The sequence below is a fragment of the Lucilia sericata genome, unplaced genomic scaffold, assembly GCF_015586225.1.
Source record: "Lucilia sericata isolate MDLA Ls3-8-SP2 unplaced genomic scaffold, ASM1558622v1 Contig001463F_arrow, whole genome shotgun sequence".
Lineage (NCBI taxonomy): Eukaryota > Metazoa > Arthropoda > Insecta > Diptera > Calliphoridae > Lucilia > Lucilia sericata.
In genome coordinates, this window is record NW_023995392.1 from 25001 (window position 1) to 45816 (window position 20816).

Genomic DNA, 20816 nt, shown 5'->3' on the forward strand with positions numbered 1-20816 from the left:
AAACTGTTATACGCAATTTGTCTATAGAAAAAAATTCTTATAGACAAATTTGTGCATAAAAAAGACTGTTATACAAAAATTTATTCGTAGAAAAAACTTTTATGCATAAAATTTTCTACAGAAATAACTGTTATACACAAAATTTTCTATAAAAGAAACTTTTATAAAAAATGTTGCTTCCATAGGAAAAACTGTTATACACAAGTCATAGAAAAAAATGTTATACACCAATTTTTCTATACAAAAGACTGTTATACACCAAATACAAATTTTTCTATAGGAAAAACTGTTATACACAAATTTTTCTATAGAAAAGTGTTATACGCAAATTTTTCCATAGAAAAAAAATGTTATACACAATTTTTTCTATAGAAAAATCTGTTCTACAAATTTTTTCTATAGATAAAACTGTTATACACAAATTTTTCTATAGAAAAAACTGTTATACACAAACTTTTCTATAGATAAAACTGTTATCCACCAATTTTTCTACAGAAAAAAACTGTTATACAAAAATGTTTCTACAGAAGAGAATGTTATACAAAAAATGTATACGCAAATATTTCTAAAGATAAAACTGTTATACACCAATTTTTCTATATAAAAAACTGTTATACAGCAACTTTTCTACAGAAAAAACTGTTATACACCAATTTATCTACAGAAAAAACTGTTATACACTAATTTTTTAACAGGAAAAACTGGTATACACCAACTTTTCTAAGGGAAAAACTGTTATACGCCAATTTTTTCTACAGAAAAACTGTTTTACTCAAACTTTTCTATAGGAAAAACTGTTATACACAAATGTTTCTACAGAAAAGACTGTTATACAAAAAATTTATCTGTAGAAAAAACTGTTATACGGAAAATTTTCTTTAGAAAAACTTATTATATGCAATTTTTCGCAGAAAAAACTGTTATACACAAATTTTCTGTGAAAAAAAACTGTTATACACAAATTTTTCTATAAAAGAAACAGTTTTAAAACAATTTTTTCTATAAAAAAACTTTTATAAACAAATTTTTATATAGAAATATTTGTTAAGGAAAATATTTTCTTTAGAAAAATTTATACCTTTACAAACGTAAAAAGTACTAAACCATCTTTGCACATACAAGCACTATCTTCTTCTCTGTTATATAAAAGAATGTCTTCTTCCCCCTTAGCTTTAAAAACACAAAACATTGCGAGTCAAAGTCTTTCAAATGCATAATTGTTTTTATTTTTTATTTTATTTGATTTATTTAATTTTTCAATTCTATTAGCATGTTTTTTTTTTGGATTTTATTATTTTTAGTACATAATTCTTTTTTTTAGTAGTATTTTTGTTTTATTGAAAAAAATTATTTTTATTATTTGTTTTAATGTTTTTCTTTGCCTTGAAGCATTTGGTTTATTTTTATTAAATAATTTATTTATTTTTAAATTTATTATGGTGCAAATTGTTTGTGTAATTATGGTTTTTATTTTGTTATAAAAATGCTTTCGTTTTAAATTATTTAAAAAAAAAAAATATTTTTTTTTATAATTATAAGACTTATTTATAAACTAAATAAAGAGCCGTTTAAGTTTTAAATTTTCTTTTCGAGAAAAAAATAAATAAGTATGCAACAACCAATTTGTTTTATAAAGTGTTAAATCTTTTTTTTATTTACAATAACTAAATAACAATAACACTATTTAATAGTAATAAATATATTTAAATTACGCTTTTCTTTATTTCTTTCAGTGGTTTTTAAATTTAAATTATTTAGAATATTTTTTTTTGCGTTTTTTTTTGTGTAAAAAATTTTGATTTTTAAATTAGAATTCGAATTAAAGTTACACAACATGTATAAATATTTTTCTTTTATTTGTTTAGTTTTTTTCCAAATTTGCTTTAAATATTACAACATACTTTTACAGCACTGGCTGGGTGGACGAGAACATAAAAATAGAAAAATTTATATTTTTATGTATTTAAGCTAAAATATTTTATGATAAAGGTTTAGTTGACCCAACAACTAGAATAAACACATTAACAAAACAATTTTCTATAGAAAAAAAAACTGTTTTACATGACTTTTTTTATGGAAAAAACTGTTATACACAATTTTTTCTATAGAAAAACCTGTTATACATGAATTTTTCTCTAGAGAAAACTGTTATACAAAAAACTGTTATACGCGATTTTTCTATGGAAAAAACTGTTATACACAAAATTTTCTATAGAAAAAAAGGTTATACACAAATTTTTCTATAGAAAAAGTGTAATACATGAGTTTTCTGTAGAAAAAACTTTTATACACAAATATTTCTGTAGAAAAAACTGTTATACACAAATTTGTCTATAGAAAAAACTGTTATACAAAAATTTTTCTACAGAAAAACTGTTATGCACAAATTTGTTCTATAGGAAAAACTGTTATACACAAATTTTTCTATAGAAAATACTGTTATACGCAAATTTTTCTATAGAAAAAACTGTTATACATAAATTTTGCTATAGAAAAACTTTATACACAAATTTTTCTATATAAATATCTATTATACACATATTTTTCTAAATAAATAACTGTTATACACAAATTTTTCTATAGAAAACTGTTACACAAAATTTTTTTAATAGAAAAACCTGTTATACACAAATTTTTCTATAGAAAAAACTGTTATACACAAATTTTTCTAAAGAATAACTGTTATACACAAATCTTTCATTTAGAAAGATTTGTTATACACAAAATTTTCTATAGAAAAAACTATTATACATAAAATTTTCTGTAGAAAAAACTGTTATAAAAAATTTTCTATAGAAAAAACTGATATATACTAATTTTTCCATAGAAAAAACTGTTATACACAAATTTTTTTATAGAAAAAACTGTTATACGCAAACTTTCTACAGAAAAAACTGCTACACACAAATTTTTCTTATAAAAAACTGTTATATACAAATTTTTCTATAGAAAAACTCTTATACTTAAATTTTTCTATAGAAAAAACTGTTATACACAAATTTTTCTATAGAAAAAACTGTTATACACAAATTTTTCTATAGAAAAAACTGTTATACGCAAATTTTTCTATAGAAAAAACTGTTATACACAAATTTTTCTATAGAAAAAACTGTTATACACAAATTTTTCTATAGAAAAAAACTGTTATACTAAAAATATACACAAAGGTTCTATAGAAAAAACTGTTATACACAAATTTTTCTAAAGAATAATTGTTATACACAAATTTTTCTATAGAATAACTGTTATACACAAAATTTTCTATAGAAAAAACTGTTATAGGCAAATTTTTCTATAGAAAAAAACTGTTATACACAAATTTTTCTATAGAAAAAACTGTTATAGAAAAAACTGTTATACCCAAAACTATTTTACATAACATTTTCTATAACAATTTTTTTTTTTTAGAAAAAACAGTTATAAACAAATTTGTCTATAGAAAAAACTGTTATACGCAAATTTTTCTATAGAAAAAACTGTTATAGGCAAATTTTTCTATAGAAAAAAACTGTTATACACAAATTTCTCTATAGAAAAAACTGTTATAGAAAAAAACTGTTATACCCAATTTTTTTTACAGTGAACGCCATTTTGAAAAAGTGTCGCCAAATTAATATTTTTTTATAGCGTTTAAAGTCTTTAAATTTAACAACTAAAAAATTTAATTTATATAACTATTTAATAATATTTTATAATAATAATTATGAAAGCCTGATTACATGATTATCATTATTATTATTTATATTTTTAATTATTATTTTTTATATTATATAATAAATAATTGATGATGAGAAAAAATGTTTTTATAATTGTTTTCTTTTTTTTTTCAAATATAAATTAAATTTTTATTAATTATTCGTTTTTCCGTCTGTTTTTTTTATTAATTTAAATTACAATTATTTAAAGCTGTGAGTTTTTTGCAATACGCATTTAATATTTTATTATTTGTTTTAATATTATAAATATTTTGTTTTTGTTAAATTATTATTTTAAAATTAAAGGTAGCTTAATGTTTAAGGTTTATTAATAATAATGCTAATTTTCTTTTTTTTTTTAATTTATATATAAATTAATTTTTTTTTTTTGTTTTTTTTTAATGCTATTTATTATCAGAAAGAGCTTGACAATTAATAAAAAAATATTTATATTATTAGTTAAGTGTATGTATAAATATTTTTATTATTTTTTTTTTTGTTTTTTTATAAGATTTTTTTCTTGTAATTTGTACCAATTGAAGTAAATATATAATATTTTTTTAAGGTTTTTTACAATATTTTTTTGTTGTTATTTTAGAATGCCAGTTTGTTGGTTTTTGTTAATTAAATATTTTAGCTATTTTATTGCAGTTGTAATTATTTTTATTATTTTTTAAGTTGAACTATCGTAGTTCATATTACAAAAAATAAAAAAACAAAGCATATAAAAAGTCATGAATGAATGAAATATATTAGGTCTACAGATCTTCTTTATAGAATTTAAACACCCAAAATGTTTGAACGATTTTTTTATAAACTATTTGCTAGAACCTTTTATGAATCCAAAAAAAAAATTATTAATTTTTTTTTAAATCGGCAGTAGTTTCGAAAAAATGGGTTTATATTGACCCCTATTACATTAAACAACTAGTTTAGTTTTTATAACTTTTCAGGGAAAGAATTTCTGAGGATGCATATATAATTCCAAAATTTGACATCTGACCCTAAGGAATTTTTTTTAAAATTTATAATGCCAAAAAAATCCATAGAAAGCTTGAGAAAAAGAATTAGATAAAAATCTATTCCCATCTGGGGGACTATCCAAAAGAGATCAGCTAATCGAATATCTGAGGACTTTCACTTGAGTTACAATTGACAAATAATGTATATTCAATCTGAAAGCAAAATTACTGGAATATCTGTTGATAGGTGTTTGATGTTGCCAAATGTTTCAAGCAATTCAAGATCATGAGATAGAAAAGCCCATTCTTCTGGCATTTGATTGTTAACTATGACCCCATACAAAGATACAAATGGACTACTTAGTCTCATCTTTTTTGCTAACGAATGTTAAGAACGTTAGTTCCTCTATTAAGAATTCTGAAGGACGGAGTGTCTTGCACAAGAAAACTATATAAGAAAAACAATAAGAAGGAAATGATTTCTGGATAAGAATTTTTTCGGTATCCATTCGACTATTTCGTCACTGTTAAGGCATTAAATATGGACCTGTTAAGGCATTAAATATGGACCTGTGGTTTATCTAACTTTCATGGACAAGGAATTTACTTTGGCAGCGGATAATACTCCGAATACAACCGATTCTTTAGAAGTAGGCATTGTCTGAAGAATTTCTGGAATATATGCCCAAACATAAGACCGTTTCGTAATGAAAACGTTCCTTTTCATGTTGGAAAGACCAGACCAAAAACTATTTACAAAATATTAGTTGGAAAGTTCGCACTAATCGGCTATTTAGTCCAAACCATTCCCGTTTGGCTATTGGTTCGATCTCTCTCTTTCTGAAGTAATCCTTTATTTCAAAACAAATTACCCAAAATTGGCTTATCTCTTCTTCACCCAAAACATATGCTCGGAGAGTATATGTTGCCAGAACGAAAGATTAACTTTAGATATACATCTATAAATATTGAACGGTTCCTGAATCGTTTAAAGCAGAACTTCTCTTTTTCTCAAGTAATCCTTTATTTCAAAACAAGGTATAGGAAATTTGCTTGATTCTTTCTTCGCTCCAAAACATAGGCTCGCAGTTCATAGGTTTCCTGAAAGATTTTAAAAGTTTTTATATAGCTAAAGATATCCTATAGTTTTAAAAAAGTGTATACTATATCAATGGTCAAATTTTTGTATATCTCTCTGGACCGATTTTCCGGGAATTTAGTGTAAGGATTTTCTCATTTATTATAAACCTATTGGTATTCGAAAACGACCTTTATCGGGGCTTTAGTCAATCAGTCATATATATATAGATTTTTGAAGGAGGTTTTATGTGGGGCTTAGGTCATAATATGGAACGTTCCTCATAAAGTTTGGTAAAGGTATTGTGGTCTACATAAAATCTTTTTATGTCTACCTTTATCGGAATATTTTAAAAAAGGTGATTTTTCTAAAGTGGAACCTAGTAATGTTTCCTAATGTTTGCCGATTCGAACTTTATAGATGTTTAAAGTAAATTATGTAAAATGTGATTACTATCGGACTATAAGGAAAGATGGACCGATTTAAAAAAATAGGGTCTGTTTTTACAGAATTATTTAAAAAATAGCGACCTGTAGTTAAGCTTAGCCAACTCAGAAAGTGATTCTGAGACGATTACAACCCTTTATGAAAATTAGTTTTAGGAAGAGTTTATGAAATTGCTCTTAAATTAAGTCGATTTCGAAACTATTTAGGCGATTTATTGAAGATATTTATTAGTTAAATTTTAAAAAAGGTAATTTTCTAAAGGGGCACCTTGTATGGGGGCTAGGGTTATTCCTAACTTTATAGATGTATCTAATTCAGTTGTTACCGGTGTATATGTATGGGGGACTATAGGGAAAAAGGGACCCATTGCAAAGGAAATAGGGTTCGCTTTAAAACATATAGAATTCTTTTAAAACTAGCGATCTGTAGTTAAGCTTAATCGACTCAGAAAGTGTTTATTAGCCGATTACAACTCTTTATGAAAATGAGTTGAGGAAAGTTTATGAAATTGCTCTTAAATTCAGACGATTTCAAGTCTATTTAGGCGATTTATTGAATTATTTATACGTTAAATCTAAAAAAAGGTAATTTTCTAGAGGGGAACCTTGGGGGCTAGGGTCTAATGTTGCCCCTAACTTCATAGATGTTTAAAATAACTTGTGTCAACTTTGGTTACTATTGCTCTATATGTATGGGGGTTATAAGGAAAAATGAGCCGATTTTAAAGAAAATACAGTTTTATAGAATTCTTTTAAAAATAGCGACCTGTAGTTAAGCTTAAACGACTCAGAGCCGTTTATAACACTTTATGAAAATGAGGTTTAGGTAGATTTTATGAAATTGCTCTTAAATTAAAACGATTTCGAGTCTATTTAGGCGATTTAATTGAAGGTATTTAGGTTATATCATTATAACAATGATTTCATTTCATTTTTAATATCGTTATATGATGTATTTTTTTACAAAAAAAAAAAAAATTATGAATGCATAAATAGTTTATATATTTTTTTCATTAATTATACTAATTGAATGTAATTTTCTTTATGTTTATTATTAAATTGCATTGCATTTTGTTGTTTTTTTTTAAGATTTTTTTTTTTAAATTTATTTTATAAGATTATTGCAGTTTATTGCACTAATTATCTAAAGTAGAGTATTTTATTTTTTTAGTAAATAAAAATTTCTTTTTTAACTTTTTAATCCATTTAGGGATTTTGTTCCAAAAACGTTTTGTTGTTGTTGTTGTTGTATTCGCTAAATTATGTTTACTCCAGTTCTTAGAGGGAATTCTATTTTATACAGCCGCCACCGGCCCAGGTGGAGTTGAAATACTCGTCGTCATGGTTTTACTTAGGTTTCTGGAAAAAGCATAAAGTATTTGTAAACAAATTTTATTTAATTTTTTTCTTTTGGAGTTAGAAAAAGCTTAATAACTAAAGCTTAACTTAAAGTTAAACTTTAGTTATAAAACTTTAGTGTTTGAAATTTTTTTTTGTAATTTTTTGCACAAGCTTTAGAAATTTAAAACAAACTTAAAAAAAATGCCTTAATTTAGCCAATAACCAGCCCAGTTGTAGAACAAAAATTTTTTTAAGAGAATTATATAGAAATTGTAGAAAAATTTTAAGGCAACCTTACAACAATAATAATAATAATAATATAGAGTCATACACACAAATATTTATAAAGGATTTTAGTCTAAAATATGAGCCCCGATGTTTAAAGCAAAAATTTCTGTTTTTTTCCTAGTTTAACAATTAGAGAGCAGCGCTTATATAATGCATGAAAATCAATCAATTGTGGAAATTAAACCCAATCATTGAAATGTACTCACCAGACATCCTTTAACAGCAGCTGCTTAAAATGGTGAGTTACTAAATGAAGGGGAGGGGGAGGGTTTAAAGTTTAGAAACATCTTCTTAAACCTACATATATATATATATATATAGAGACTTTTAAACTAATTTAACTACAGAATTGAAATTGTTATTAATTCTTAAGCTTTAAGCAGTTGTATTTTAACTTTCATTTCTTTAATTTATCAAATATATATAAAGCTATAGTTAGATCACAGTAGAAAACAAGATTCCTTTTTTTCTGGTTTTGTCCTGGAAACGAAAATGTGATAGAGACAACTAAATGAAAAAACTAAAACTGACACAGACGTTTGATTTTGTCATAATAATTACCCTCAATAAGTAGTAGTAGTAGTAGAAGTAGTGATAGTAGTAGTAAATCCAGTTATATGTGCGTTTTAGACGTAGTAGTATCACAGGTTAACAAGCAGGGGTTTTCATTTTTGCTTACGAGTACAAATATTAGTCTTTCCTTTGTCGGCTACTTGGACATATCCTTTATGGTACGATGATTTGGCAGTAGTTCAGCATATATAGAGCAGCAATATTGATAGGCATGTCAGCAGATTCTATAGGTTTTGTTGTTTATTTTTTTAATATATACATAAAATATTAACACAGAAACATTAAAGACAAAAACATACACCACAAGCTCAATCAAAAGTAGAAATTAGGATATTTTTAATGAATATTTAAAAATTTATATTTAATTTTAGAGGTCATGCAGAAATTTGTTAGTAAAAAAATTTAAATTTTTTCTAAATACTCTTTGATTTTTTTATAGAAATAATTGTACTAAACTACGAAGAATTTCTATATGCTGATCGTATTAAGTAATCCTTTAAGGAGTTTTCTAGTCCAATATTTATTTAACTAAATATACAAAAAAATGTAAATAAATTTCTAAGTACTTAGAGGAATGGCAAAGATTTGTATAAAAAGTAATTCAAAAATTATAAAACGATATATCAGTTGACATCGAAATTTGTTCCTTAAATGGCCGACACTAACGAAAAGGGAGAAACACATTGCAATAGGTATATATAGCGATGTTTCGTCAGCATTAGATAAATATCAGGTATTACCATATCTTGTGAAAACTGTTACTATCAAGGAAAGAGATATATCTTTACAATAAAAGATCTTAGCTCCCTAGAAACAACTTCTGCTAAAGCTAACGTGACAAACAAGATATCACCCACTTTCTAACTCTAACAGAATATAGGTTTAGCTTATAGTCACTTATAGTAAGATTTAAGGGATTTATGAGAATTGAACATTCGGAAGCTAAACTCCATTATAACCTATAATGGATCACAATATTATCAAATTTGGTATTTAGTTTAAAAACAAGGTAAAAACAATTACAAGAATAGGTCGTGCATAAGACCATTGAATTCTCAATCTGTAACGCTAAGATCGGTCAAATAGTTTATTTTTACCATATTTCTCATCTAATTTATGAAGCTTTTCCTATATGATCGAAATGGGGTCTCAACTATGAAACCGCATTTTATACTCTGGTGGACTATTTTGAACAAAAAGTATGACGTAATACAATTACGTAAAATATCTTAACTCCCTACGTAAAAGATCTTAACTCCCTAGAAACAACCTCTGCTAAAGCTAACGTGACAAACAAGATATTTCCCACTTTCTAACTCTAACAGAATATAGGTTTAGCTCGTTAAGCAGCCATTTATAATAAGATTTATGGGATTTATGAGAATTGAACATTCGGAAGCTAAATTCCATTATAACCTATAATGGATCACAATATTAATGCAAATACTTTTTGGTATTTAGTTTAAAAACGAGGTAAAAACAATTACACGAATAGGTCGTACATAAGACCATTGAATTCTCAATCTGGAACGCTAAGATCGGTCAAATAGTTTATTTTTACCTTTTTTCCCATCATCACTTAAGAAGCTTTTCCTATATGATCGAAATGGGGTCTCAACTGAAATGAAACCCCATTCTATAATCTGGTGGACTATTTTGAACAAAATGTATGACGTAATACAATTATGGAGAATGTCGAAGTGCTTTGCGTGAACACCTGCCATGTTGGAGTATTTCACGGTGGTCTTTTTCATCCACTGGTTGAGCAAAATATAACGACTCCCCGCCCCATTGTGTATCTTACACGCCGGTGGCAATTTACGTATATGGATGCCGGTCCATTATACGCGCACTTTGTTGAAGTACTTGAGCTATCTAATCTCTTGCCATAGTAGCCCCTTTGGGGAAGAACAGGTGTCATGAGCAAGCTCAATCTAACCCCGACAAAGGTAAAGGCAATCACTGGTTAGAGTCAAAAGAAGAGGCGTACCCAACATCAGTTGAAAACACCATATTGATGTTATGAGGAATGCTCGTGTCCCTACAAAACATTCTCATTATCTAAAGATTCATTCATGGACCACTTAAAGTCGCCCAACCACACTACTGAGATGGCTTCTGTTGGTTTAGCAACAGCACCTAGAGACGACGTATTTGGTAGCTTGAAATACCCAAGATAATAAATCAGGATCGATCTTCATGAACCGATCTGTAACAAAGGATGTAAGAATTTCCAAAGTCAACTGAACCCAATAATTACCCCGACAAATCGTCGAGTAGCAAGAATCAATATATCCTGTTGAGATGGCAACAGCACCGAGAAACTTGCCCGAAGCGTAAAAAGGCATACTAAATCAGTACTAGTCTCCAATATATGGAGAATTTCCCAATCTTTCACCAATTTTTGCATCAGTTCCATTCCCATGATCATAAAGATCTTTCTACGGAATCACTAACTTGACAATTCCCCAGCATATACCGGCTCCCTACTACACGACCGGTAAGCAATACCAATCGGGTTCAGGAATCCAGCATATGCTGCTTTGTACACAGACCTGTGTCATTTGAATAGAGAATTAGGGTATATCAGCCCTTAAACAAACGATCTCTTCCCACGAATTTGAAATTGCAATACACCATGATGGGACATTTCATCATGGAAACACGCCCCGGGAGGAACCATTACGGAGAAGAGAGAAGAATGCTCAGGTGGCAAATAACTTGAACATAACTATGTCTATAATAGCAGCCCCTCGCGAAATAACGGATATACACCGACCCCGATAAGTTTTAATGGAATCGTTAGTTTAGAGCCTACAAAAAGGCCGAGCGCAAAATCAGATGAACAGACTACTGGTACCATACGGCAGAAGGTGAATGCCCTTTGATGCCGTAAAAGAATCATTAATGCACTCCTCAACCTCTTAAAGACCGCGCAACCGCACTATTGAGATGGATCTGATGATTCATCAACTGCGCATAGGGATGGAATTGTTAGACCTTAGAACGGATTCCATATACAATATGATAAGACTTATTTCCTTTGAAATTTGTGTAAACTCCAAACACACTCAACCATGAAGGAAATTCACCAGTAAAATAAAGATTAAAGGATCATCTATGCAGCATAACCAACATCAAATTTCGTAATTTTAACCAACGTCAATCAGGTGAAACAAATATCCAACCATTATCCAACTCCCATCACTCAATTTTTGTATTATCAGCTTATTTCCAGCATTTTAGTTCACAGCCTATCCTACAGCTTATACTGTTTTCAGAAACTAGGTACGGTAACAGATACTTTTCCCGAAGAAACCTCATCCTTCGATCAGACTCGACAAGCCCTGCGAGCAATTGATTCCTGTAGTACCAGATTATGTGGTTCTCTGGTTAGACCCTGATTCAAAACACTCCAAAGGAGTCAAATGACTCTTCCAATTTTTCGTTGCGACAAACTGGGATTGCAATGATAAAGGTTCGGGCGTCTTTGTGTATAAATGGGTCCATAAGCACTACGTCTACCAAAGCTTTAGAAACATTTCTTCGATCAAAACACATGTAAAATAAGAGGCGACACTCACAGCCGAGCGGTTCATATCTTTAGGTGAATTGACCAAATTGACCATATTGACAGCATAGACATGCCCAATCGCATACAGAAATTGTCGGGAACTGTGAAACTTTAGTCTCAGTTAGGAGATCGTGAACAAGCAGAGCATTAAGCAAAAACCTGCGGAAATCTCTTCTTACACGAATGACTCTAAACTGGGAAAAATGACTCTAAACTGGGAAACAAAACTTGGAAGCACCCAGTTCCAAGTGAAAGTTACCATATTTTTCGACAGCTAGAAGGAAATTAGGTCGATATGAGATGATATGGATAAATCAAAGACCATATTTGACTGTAAGAGAGTCTTAAACGAATACCCTTCCAGAGGTTGGTTTGGTTTCATATGGATACCAGGCGCCTGGGGTTTATTCGTCAACAAACGACGGGACATACTTGCTATAAAGGGAACAAGAGTAGGATCACTATAATTTCTGGAGTGACCCTAACGAAAACTTTCTGAACATTGGACGATAATTATTTTATTATTGAAAGATAGTAAGCTTGATGGCAGAAGTTTAATGGGAACCTAAAGAATTTTATGTCTGAATCAATGTCGAGAGATGTACCAAACTTATCTGTTGTCAGGAATTACGTCAATACTTTTGTGCATTGTATTCTTTTAGGGTTATTCGCATTACTTGAAGGTGAAATGATTGTTGCTCTAAATGATGTTTTATTCATTCTTAGACGATAAGAATGTTTAATAGATGTATGCCTTATATTTGGTTTGGAATTCATTAACGATTTCATGGCAATTACTCTGGAGGTCATTCGTTCCAATTTTTTCAGCAGAACTTCACACAAATTATTCGTAGCAGTCATATAAAGGTTGGAGTGCAATTGATGGTATGAGGATGAAATGATCTTCCGAAGCATGAGTTTTCTTAGCAGATCGACATCTAATAAACTCTAAACTAATTTCGTATGTATAAAAAATTCAAATTTTCCAAAAATTGATCGGACGTAGGTAGATTGAAAAATAGTGGTAGAGATAGCCAGTGATCTCTCTTTAAGAGAACGCATGTATAATAGAAACAAAGAGATTATTTCTGATGGAGATGTGTGATCTAAACGACTTCCATAAAATCCTAAAATCGACAGTAGTTTCCTAACATCTACATATACATATAACTTTCCAACATTATAACTAGGGATCTTAAAAAAGGGAAACGATGTTACAAAATAGTAAATATTTACAAATTTAGATCAATTCTCTTACAGTTAAGCTACAAAATTACAAGAAGAAAAATAGATAGAAATAGAGAGCAAAATTTTTGAACAAGCAAAGCATATCTAAGTAGTATAAAAGCCAAAGTTTAGCTAAAAGCCTAAATAAATACTCCAACTAACTGTTTAGCCTAACATACTAGCTTCAAATTTGACAAACGTATCAAAAGCAATATTAGTTAGTAATAAAAAAAAAAATTAAAACAAATAAAACTGAATAAAAAATAAAAACAACTGATCCACTTACCCTTGCACCGAATTGGAAGTTGATATAACACCATTATCCAATGAATCCCTGGATAGTTCATCGGCCATCTGGACTTTTAGCTGATGGCCAAAGGAGTTAATCTCCGAATTCGGAGTCAACTGGGAACCAGGTGTTTGAACACGATACTGGCCCGGTGTTGTTACCGAACCATGTTGTGATATGGAGGTGGTCATGCCGGGACCACCATTTGGTAGAACGCCATCAACTATGCAACTCTCGCCAGTCGTCGAGTCGTGTATATTGATAATTTGACTGCCGGCGGCATTATCAGCCAGCGCAGCACCATCACTATCGTCCACACCCTCGTCATCGATATCCATATCTTCGGCATTCTTATCCAACGGAGCCGTTTCCTCGTCCTCATTGTAGATTTTAAAGTAGGCATAGGTCAAATAGATCACAGATATAATGAACGAGGGTATGGGAATGGCCATGGAATACACCAAATTTAGGGTATTCTGCCAATAGTCCAAATGACTAATGACCACACTAGGATCCACTTTTGAGTAGTAGCAGGGAAATTTAACACCAATTGTCGTATAGCGCTTCAGCCATATGGTGCAATTTAACATGGGCGGATAACCACAACCCTTGACATTAGGATACAGATGGGCACCAACGAAAAAATACATGCCGCTATTGTTTATAAGGCCTCTATTCAATTCCGATATTTCCTCGAAGACATCATTGCCATCGGCATTGATGAATGTATTATCGGGATCTATAGCAGAATCTTCTATAAGATAACCATTCGAACCGTCTTCATCACCAAAGGTTAAATGTTCCATAACCATGCCACCGCCGCCACCCCCCACACCACCTACAGCATTTCCACCACCCTCTAAAGAACTGATCATGGGATCACTGCCACCCAAATCGTATTCATAATCATCACGTATGGCACGCGTATAACGATCGGTACGCTTTACAGGTGGCACATACTTTTCGGACTCCTTGAGATTTATATGATACTCGGTGACATTAAACTCATCCGTATAGTTGTACATATTGAGGCGATAGTTCACCAGAATCTGAGTACAATCATAGATTTCCTTAGTACAGCCCTCACGACATGATGCCCAACTGCAGTTGCGCGCACCAAAACGTCGTACATTGGAAAAGGTTTCGCACAGAGCGGGCACCTCTTCAAATTCCATAAAAATGGTAGTAAAAGCTGGCTCTATGACGAATGGTACCAAAAATAAAAATGCAAACAGGCTAAATGTACCAAGCAATATGAAAAAGGCAGTTGTATAAAAGAGTAATTTCTCTCTGAGAGTACGTTCATCGATTTCATCACCCATTTTTTTGTTTGAGAATTATTATTTTATTTTTTTTAATTTTATTTGGAGTATTTCTTTATATATTTAACTTAAGTTTATTAATTAAATTTTAATTAATATTATTACTAATTTAAAGCGTGTGGGTTTTCGTTTTTTTGTTGTTGTTGTTATTATTAGCGAGCTGGTTTAATTATGAGAATAGAAGTTAAAGAGATTATTTATTTTTTAATTTTAAAAATTTATTTTATTTATTTATTAGCGTAGTTAGTGTGTAGTTTTATGTTTTTTTTATAAATATGATTTTTTAGTGCTTTTAATAATTTTTTTTTTTTTGTTATCACAGGGTGTTTTTATCTTCAAAACTAGTAATTATTTTAAATAATTCTTCTTTTTTCTACTTTATATCACTTGCGGTTTTTCGTTTGCAGTTTAAAGTGCGTTTAACTTTTAATCGCCTAAGCTTTCCTAAGCCGTTAACCATAAGTTTAACTTTTCTGAATGTTTCTAATTAAGTTGATCTTTTTAATTGTCTTTTTTTATTGATCAACTCTACGATCAATAATTTTTTTTCTAATAGTTTTTTTGAGGTTTCTTGAGCTTTTAACCGTACTTTAAATGTTTAATTTTATAATATTTCACTTATTAAAACTGATCACTTATTTTTAAACCGATCATGTCATTTCGAACGATCAGTTTCTCAAACTATATTTTAATAATTTTTCATTCCTTTAACATTTCATTTAAGTTTAACTTCTCTTGATTTTTCTCTTTAAACTGATCAGTTCATGTGATCAACATTTAAATTGATCATTTTCGGTTTATTTAAAAGTTTTATTAGTTAAATCTTAATGATCGTTTTATTTTAACTCGTTTATGACACGTTAAACTTTTCATTTAAGTTGTTTTTATTAGTTAAGTTTTAATAACACTCTTTAATAGTTTTTCTCGTTTAGTTTATAGCGCGTTTAACTTTTTAATATCATGAGTTTAAAGTGATCATGTTTTTAGTTTATATTTATTGATCTGTTTTGATCTTCAGGACAAATTTGTGTTTTTTTCAAGATTTTATATTTGTTTTTTCTATAACATATTTAGTTCAGCTGTTTTGCGCGTTTCGGTAAATTTCTCTCTCAATATTGGTTTTATATAAAATTCTTAAAAAAATGTTCTTCAAAATTGAGGTTAGATAAGTTTTTGTTTCCTCTAATGTTGAGCTTATCTCAAATAACACTTTTAATTTCTTTGCTAAGACACTCTTGAGCAGATTACTCTCTCAGTGCTTTGGCGTTTAAATGAGCTTTAATTCGTTTTAAACACAGTTCTCATATTTTGAGGTTAGTTAAGCTGTATTTATTATCTCTCTAAATTTAAGATCATTTCCTTATATTTATCAGTTATAAAGTGTTATTTAGAAAATTCCTCTCTCTCAATACTTTTGAGAGTGTTTTTTTTTTATCGAAATTAATTAAAACTTTTGAGTTTAGTTTTCGCTGAAGTTAGTTTCCTGCAAGTTTCTCTCTCAATACTTCTTAATTGAGGTTATATTAGTTACTGTTCTTGTGAGTTTTTGAGTTATAAATTACTGTAAAGTAACTTTGAGAAATAGAGTTTCAAAAAAATTTCTTGCTTATTTTTAGAGTTATAAGTTTAGGTTTTTCTCAGCTCTTTTTTCTATCAAGAATCCAGTGAATTCTTAGCTGTTAACGCTTCCTCTAGCTTTTGATAAAGCTTTTTCTCAAAATTTATATTTGTGTTTGAGATCTTCTGTTCAATGTTGAGAAATTATTTTCTCTTACAGCTGGAGTGTTTTTAAAGTTGTTCTCTTTCAATGCTGGAGTGTTTTTGTAGAGTAAATCTCATTCTGAAGTGATTTTGATTTTTCTGGGGAGTTATTTTCCTTTCTCCCGAAAGTGTTCTGTTTCTCCCAATGCTGGGGTGTTGTTTTATATTTTCATTCTCCGGAGTGTTTTATTTTCTCTCGAAGCTGGAGTATAATTTAAAAGTATCTCCTTTATTATAAAGTTTATCTCTATCTAAAATGTTTTTTCTCTCAATGCTTGAGAGCTATTTTTAAGATCCTTTATACCAAGAGTGTTCTTTCTCTCAATGCTGAAGAGTCGTTTTAATGTTGTTCTTTTTCTTAACAAACTTTCCTTTCGAAGATAGAGAACTATTTTTAAGATCCTTTAATGCTAAAGTTTCCTTTTCTCTCAATTGCTGGAGTGTTGTTTTAAAGTTGTTATTTTCACAATGCTGGAGTGTTATTTTATAATTTCATTCTCCGTTTTATTACCTCTTGAAGTTGATGTATTTTTTTAGTATCTCCTTTCTCCCGAAATTGTTGTTTCTCTTAAAGCTGGAGTGTTGTTTTAAAGATGTCCCCTTTAATGAGTACTTTTTCTCAATGCTGGAGTGTTGTTTTAAAGTTGCTCTCTTTCTTAGTTGTTATTAAGTTTATCTATAGCTAAAATGTTTTTTCTCTCAATGCTTTTTTTTCACTACTGCTCTTTTTCTAAGAAAACTTTCCACTCAAAGTTATTTTTAAGGTTTTTTCTCCCAAGAGTATCCTTTCTCTCAGTACTGGAGTGTTATTTTAAAGATATCTTCCTTTTAAAGAGTTTTTTCTCAATGCTGGAATGTTGTTTTAAAGTTTCTCTCTTTCTTAGGTGTTATTAAGTTGAAGTTTTTTCTCTCAGTGCTAGAGTGTTCTTATAAAGATTCTCTTACTACCGCTCTTTTTCTTAGTAAACTTTCCACTCGAAGCTAGTGAGCAATTTTTAAGATTTCTTTCTCCCAAAAGTGTTCTTTCTCTCAGTGTTGTTTTAAAGATACCCTGTTTTTAAAGAGTTCTTTTTCTCAATAATAAAATATTGTTTTAAATTTGCTCTCTTTCTGGGCTGTTCTTCCTCACAATGCTGGAGTGTTATTTCAAAGTAGCTCCCTTTTGGAAAGTGCTGTTTCTCTCAGTGCTGGAGTGTTATTTTAAAGTTTCTCTCTAACATAAGCGTTTTTTATGTTGTTTTGTTAGTTTTGTTTCACCTTCATTTACTTTGACTCAATGTCGCGGTAATAAACCAGTAATAAACCTTTTATATGACAATTAATATGTTAATATTTTAATTTGAGCCGTTTTTCATTAAAACAATTTTTCCAAAACCCTTTTAATGTTCAAGGCATTTTTAACGTTTTGCTTAATTGGTTGGTTGTTGTTGCTGCTGAGGATTGGCCTTTATCCTTATTTTAAGCTTAATTAACCCTTTTTTTAAAACATTAAATATTCATATTTTCGCTTAATTGAAATTATTTTGTTTTATACATATATGTATAAGTTAAGCAACAACTGGTATAACGTCAGCCGCCAAAAAAATATAATGAATATTTTGTTGTTTTGTGCGTTTATGCATTTGGCAGTAGAGTAGAGTTGTCTTCAGAAACATGTCATTCCTTTAGTGCTTAATAACACACACACATCCTTGTCAGTCAGTTTTAACGAACTGTGATAGTTTGAGATGACTCTTAATAGTTGTAAAAGTGCTGGGTTTAGCTGGTTTTGACTTCGCTCTAAAAATGTTTTACGAGCCCAAAGGGAATAGTTTTTTAATTAGTTTTTCTGTTTCTTAAAAAAAAACCTTAATGTTAAATTATTTTAAAATATTTTTAAGTTTATTTTAAATATTTTGAAATTTTTTCACTTTTTCGCTCTTTGTGTTGTTGTTGTTATTATAACCTGAGTATTATGCCATAAGTATGTGCTCAAAATAAATTGTTTATTGTTTTTGTTATTTTTGTATGCTTTTTTCTATTTGTTCTTAGACGTTTACTGTAGATATTGCTCTCCTGGCCTTCTTGCTATTGTTCTACGGCATACTCGAGTGTATAACGTTATTAATGACGTAGTCGACGTAACCGTTGACGTAGTTTTTTTTTTTTTTTTTGTATTAATTTATATTTTAATTGTTTAATCTATATTGGTTGTTGTTGTTTAGTTTGTTTATATTTATTTTAAAAATATTAGAACAAATAACTAATTATTTATTGCTTAAACATTGAAAGCTTAAGAGAGAGAGAGAGAGGGAGAGCTTGTGTTAGAGGCTTTTTAAAAAGAAAGAGAGAGTCAGAGAAAGATATAAAGAGCCTTAAAAAGTAAGAGTTTATTAGTTGTATATAATGTTAAAGCCGTAACTAATAGTTTATATATAATATGTTTTATATCCTTAATATTTTATTTCGTCCTTTTCTTTTTTGTAATAATAATAACAATAATAAAACACGTTGGTTTTGGTGATGATGATGATGATGATATTTTGGGGATTTTAGTAATAGAATTAGTTTTGTTGATTTTTTTCTTCAAGGCTGTTCAAACAATTGCTTATATGTTTATAATATAATATTTTTCCAAATTTTCTCTAAATCATTTTTTATATAAAACACAAAAATTTTGATTGTGGACGGACTTAATTTTAAATTAACTTTTTTCGGGAATATTTTTACTTAACCAGTTTTAGCTTATTTTTTTACATTTTTGTTTGCTTTAATTTTACTCTGTTTTAATTTGTTATTATTTACAAATTTTTGGTTTTTAGTTTTTTAGTATTGTTGTTTTTTAACGTTTTTTTAGAATTTCATTTTGCTTTTTAGGAATATTTTTTATGATATTTTATCAGTTTTTTAAGTCTTTAATATTTTTATAATTTTGTTGTTATTGTTGTAATATTTGCTTTTACTTTTTTGCTAAAATAAAAATATTTTTTGTTTTATTTTTATGCCAGTAGTTTATTTAGTTAAATATTAAACAAGTAAGAAATTATTTCATAGAGAAATGTATAGAATTATCTAAGAAATCAGGTATAGTTTCGGAATGTTAATCTCAAAGTTTAGAATAAGCTATGACCTATTATGGCTTAATCCAGAACAAACTTTAAAGAATTTGTTTATGTATAAACAATTAAGAATGTGTAGTCGGTCAACCCTACAACAACAATTTGTTGATAAAAGAAAGGAGATTTTCTATAAGTGTGGTTATATGGGTAAATATGGACCTATCCTTATACATTTATGTACACGGATTTACTTTTAAATTAAAGTTATTTATGAAGAATTTCATCGTGATACTAGTGTTTATAAGTGAATTTTGACCTTCAAGGAAAAGGACTTTCTGTAGGAGCTAGGGTTACAAAAATCTATAGTATCATTTAGACTTATATACAACTAAGTTTTGTGGAGATACTAGAATATTAAACGTAATTATGAGATCGAAAAGCCCTATTAATTTCGGTTGTATAAGGTGAAATAATGGATCGATTTTAACAATTTCAATAGAGTAAAAAAGAATATATGCCAGTATGCATAATTTTATCTTGAAAATTGCGACCTATAGCGGGCGCACAAGGTTACATGGACAGACAGAGAGACAGTCAGACAGACAGACAGACATATAGACAGATAGGTAGGTAGGTAGGTAGGTAGATAGATAGATAGATAGATAGATAGATAGATAGATAGATAGATCGATAGATAGATAGATAGATAGATAGATAGATAGATAGATAGATAGATAGATAGATAGATAGATAGATAGATAGATAGATAGATAGATAGATAGATAGATAGATAGATAGATAGATAGCTAGATAGATAGATAGATAGATAGATAGAATAGATAGATAGATAGATAGATAGCTCGATAGATGATAGATAGCTACTAGATCGATCGCTAGCTAGATCGCTCGATCGCTAGATAGATAGAGATAGATGATCGCCTATCGCTCTCTCGCTCGCTCGCTCGCTCTCGCTCGATCGCTCGCTCGCTCGATCTCTCGCTCGCTCGCTCGCTCGCTCGCTCGCTCGCTCGCTCGCTCGCTCGCTCCCGCTCGCTCGCTCGCTCGCTCGCTCGCTCGCTCGCTCGCTCGCTCGCTGCTCGCTCGCTCGATCGCTCGCTCGCTCGCTCGCTCGCTCGCTCGCTCGCTCTCGCTCGTCGCTCGCTCGCTCGCTCGCCTCGCTCGCTCTCGCTCCTCGCTGCTGCTCGCCTGCTCGCTCGCTCGC

The 20816-nt window shown here is 29.6% G+C and overlaps 1 protein-coding gene across 4 annotated transcripts; it reads right to left on the reverse strand.

Annotated features, from left to right (window-relative positions):
* Positions 1-4334: 4334 nt before the first annotated feature.
* On the reverse strand, positions 4335-19271 carry LOC119611487 (protein tipE). 4 transcript variants are annotated; one of them, XR_005232069.1, is made up of 4 exons: positions 13471-19271; positions 8372-8607; positions 8017-8290; positions 7427-7540 (listed from the first exon to the last, which is right to left on the reverse strand). XR_005232069.1 is itself a non-coding variant. In XM_037967068.1 (2 exons), exons 1-2 carry the CDS (start codon positions 14793-14795, stop codon positions 7477-7479), a joined length of 1389 nt encoding a protein of 462 aa, XP_037822996.1. In that variant the 5' UTR covers positions 14796-19271; the 3' UTR covers positions 4335-7476. The 4 variants fall into 4 exon arrangements, 1 of the variants encoding a protein (XP_037822996.1); XR_005232070.1 differs by having other exon boundaries at positions 8017-8317; XR_005232071.1 differs by lacking the exon at positions 8017-8290 and having other exon boundaries at positions 4335-7540.
* Positions 19272-20816: the final 1545 nt, after the last annotated feature.

Coding starts and splice junctions, on each gene's coding strand:
- LOC119611487 (XM_037967068.1), bottom strand. CDS start 14,795: ATGGGTGATGAAATCGATGAACGTACTCTCAGAGAGAAATTACTCTTT. Junction 7,541..13,470: donor ACTTCCAATTCGGTGCAAGG/GTAAGTGGATCA, acceptor TGCTTTTTCCAG/AAACCTAAGTAAAACCATGA.